Source organism: Oncorhynchus mykiss, chromosome 2 (genome assembly GCF_057628025.1).
Source record: "Oncorhynchus mykiss isolate SJ-2025 chromosome 2, ASM5762802v1, whole genome shotgun sequence".
Lineage (NCBI taxonomy): Eukaryota > Metazoa > Chordata > Actinopteri > Salmoniformes > Salmonidae > Oncorhynchus > Oncorhynchus mykiss.
Genome location: NC_143023.1, coordinates 62921367 through 62925073, shown reverse-complemented (window position 1 = coordinate 62925073; position 3707 = coordinate 62921367). Strand labels below are relative to the sequence as shown.

The following is a 3707-nucleotide window of genomic DNA, read 5'->3' as shown; positions in this document are numbered from 1 at the left end:
AATACAAGGTAAGAGATGTCATCTCTTAGGCATAGTCAATCATGTCCAAGCTCCTCTACCCCCTTTTACTTCCTCTCCTTCTCTAGCATCATCCAACAGAAAAGTAAAGTGCACTAACTAGTAGAGGTCAATATATTTTTCTTAAGGAAACCGACCCGTGTCTGAAATGTGATGAACAGATTATGGTCACTAAAGCAGTCAGAAACTAGTATTTTTGGTGGTAGGCTGAAAGGTAACACTTGTTACCCTACTCTGGTCAGCAACCCTCGTCCTGGAGAGCTACAGGGTGGGACTGACTGCTTTTGTTTCAGTCCAGCACTAACACCCTGTTTCATCTAATCCAGGTCTTGATGATTATTTCATTAGTTGGTGTTAAGGGTTTAATTGGAACCAAAGCCTGCAAAGTGCCAACAGTCTCAGGACCGGGGTTAGTGTATGTACTACGTTACAGGGTTCAACTGTCACTGTGATCACCCTGATCATTAGATCTAACCGCTCTGATGTCAGCATCTTCTCTTCTGCAGGTCTGGTCACACATGTAGCCTAACACAGAGTGCTTAGGCCTCTGGGGTGGACGTGCCTTGTTGTTAGCTGTTTATCTCCTCCCACCTGGACCTCAGGTCGGAGCTTTGACCCAGCCTCCTCTTCCTCTGATCAGGACGTTCTCTTTGGCAGTATGGGTGAGAAGCGGGGTAGTCCCTTCCAGCTGCTGAACCGCGTGCACATAGACTGCGATGGTAGTGGTGGAGGATCCAAGACCTTAGAGCCAAAAGGTCATGACACAACCAGCCTCACCAACCCAGACCTGGGCACCATGGACAGTGCTGCTGCTGCTGACAGTACACGCTTCTCTCCTGTTTCACTGGAACTGGACCCCACAGCGGTGAATAATGGATCAGACATTCCCTGCAGCCCGCAGACGGACACAAAAGACCCAGCGCTGCAGATCGACAGCCGGCCCTCTACCTGCGGCCCTAACCCTCCTCCTCTTCCTCCAGCTAGCCGGCTGCTCTCCTCCAAGCACTTCCAGAGCCCCTACATTACGAAGACTAGCATGCAGGGGGATGTCTACAACTTCTTAGAGAGACCCACTGGATTGAGATGCTTCCTCTACCACTTCTTGGTGTGAGTACCTCTTCCTTTTCACCCTCTACTGGTCACTTCAACATACCGGTAGCTAAAAGGCTAGACTGCTTCCCTAGATGACATTCTTTTGTGAATATAACATGACATATATCCTTATTAATGACATTAACATTTTTGATTTAGAAATATTCAGAATTAGTGGCTTTCAAATGTTCCCTAAAAATATATCTCCCCCAGAAATAACAGTGGATTTGGAAAATGCCATTATTAGACCAAAGGCGAGGACACCACAGTTCACCGGACACAACACAGAGTCCAAACATTTAACATTTACTGTGTTTTCCTCTGCATTTGTTGATAACGAAATCTGAAAATACTCTGGATACATTCAGTAACATGATGAGAATATTCCTGGAAAATGTGGGGTAGGTGCAACATTAAAACAAAAAATGACAAGACTTTGAGGACTAACTGGTGTCTCCAAGTGTCTCCAAGTGGCCACACACCTCTCCAAAGTGTGCACAGTTCCTAAGTCATTTCAATGCACTTTTATGACTTAAAGAAGAGTCCTCAAACATAAGGTGCTTTTTTTGAGGTCTCCTAACTGTGCCGTCTAGGAACTAGATCAAGCGCACTTGTAGTTTTATTTGGAACACAAACGCCATCACAATGTGACTGTTGTTCCATTAGAAATCGCAATCTGAGTCAGATGGACATCATTTGAAAGCTTGTTCTATTGTTACAGTGGGGTAAAAAAGTATTTAGTCAGCCACCAATTGTGCAAGTTCTCCCACATAAAAAGATGAAAGAGGCCTGTACTTTTCATCATCTGACAGACAAAATGAGAAAAAAAATCCAGAAAATCACATTGTAGGATTTTTTATGAATTTAAAAATGGAAAATTATGGTGGAAAATAAGTATTTGGTCAATAACAAAGGTTTATCTCAATATTTTGTTATATACCCTTTGTTGGCAATGACAGAGGTCAAACGTTTCTGTAAGTCTTCACAAGGTTTTCACACACTGTTGCTGGTATTTTGTCCCATTCCTCCATGCAGATCTCCTCTAGAGCAGTGATGTTTTGGGGTTGTTGCTGGGCAACACGGACTTTCAACTCCCTCCAAAGATTTTCTATGGGGTTGAGATCTGGAGACTGGCTAGGCCACTCCAGGACCTTGAAATGCTTCTTACGAAGCCACTCCTTCGTTGCCCGGGCGGTGTGTTTGGGATCATTGTCATGCTGAAAGACCCAGCCACGTTTCATCTTCAATGCCCTTGCTGATGGAAGGAGGTTTTCACTCAAAATCTCACGATACATGGCCCCATTCATTCTTTCCTTTACACGGATCAGTCGTCCTGGTCCCTTTGCAGAAAAACAGCCCCAAGGCGTTGTGTACTGATGGTAGGCTTTGTTACTTTGGTCCCAGCTCTCTGCAGGTCATTCACTAGGCCCCCCCGTGTGGTTCTGGGATTTTTGCTCACTGTTCTTGTGATCATTTTGACCCCACGGGGTGAGATCTTGCGTGGAGCCCCAGATCGAGGGAGATTATCAGTGGTCTTGTATGTCTTCCATTTCCTAATAATTGCTCCCACAGTTGATTTCTTCAAACCAAGCTGCTTACATATGGAAGATTCAGTCTTCCCAGCCTGGTGCAGGTCTACAATTTTGTTTCTGGTGTCCTTTGACAGCTCTTTGGTCTTGGCCATAGTGGAGTTTGGAGTGTGACTGTTTGAGGTTGTGGACAGGTGTCTTTTATACTGATGATGAGTTCAAACAGGTGCCATTAATACAGGTAACGAGTGGAGGACAGAGGAGCCTCTTAAAGAAGAAGTTACAGGTCTGTGAGAGCCAGAAATCTTGCTTGTTTGTAGGTGACCAAATACTTATTTTCCACCATAATTTGCAAATAAATTAATAAAAAATCCTACAATGTGATTTTCTGGATTTTTTTTCTTCTCATTTTGTCTGTCATGGTTGAAGTGTACCTATGATGAAAATTACAGGCCTCTCTCATCTTTTTAAGTGGGAGAACTTGCACAATTGGTGGCTGACTAAATACTTTTTTGCCCCACTATATATGATATTACAGTTTTAGTCTTTTACAATGCAATTCAGCACAACTGATTATTATTTTGGTGCGCATAGAAAGTGGTCCTGAGTGCATTTAGGTGCATGTGCTTTGGCAAATGTTCTGCACAATAGACAAACACAGGCTCACTCTGTTCAGAACAACCCAGGGTATGACACCATGTCATCTTGGAACTACATAAAATACGGTGATCATAAATCAGTATATGACACAAGTTTTATAATATGGAAATGTGAAATGCGTGTTTGGCTTGCTTGTATGACATCAAAACTATTTATTATCTTTGAAAATACATCTGAAAATACATCTTAATTTACAGCATTTCTGTCACTCAGACAACAAAACATTTTCAAGAGTTGCCAAATATGTCAGGAGTGATGGGGGACAACTTCTTCCGAAGTTCAGAACAGCTGTCAGTCAAAACCCATACAGAGCTGTGAAGCGCAGAGCAGAGCATGTTACTGTACAGCCACTACGTTCCAGTTTAGGCGTTTATCAGTTCCCAAATATGCCATTTTCAACCCGTATAC

At 43.2% G+C, this 3707-nt stretch overlaps 1 protein-coding gene across 1 annotated transcript in view; it reads left to right on the top strand.

The window, feature by feature from the left end:
- The first annotated feature begins 561 nt into the window (after positions 1–561).
- kcnq1.2 (potassium voltage-gated channel, KQT-like subfamily, member 1.2) overlaps positions 562–3707 on the top strand; it is a 252912-nt gene continuing 249766 nt past the window's right edge. The window contains exon 1 of the mRNA XM_021579553.3: positions 562–1125. Within this exon, the coding sequence (XP_021435228.3) occupies positions 677–1125 (449 nt within the window). The 5' untranslated portion in view covers positions 562–676. The remainder of the gene's footprint in view (positions 1126–3707) is intronic.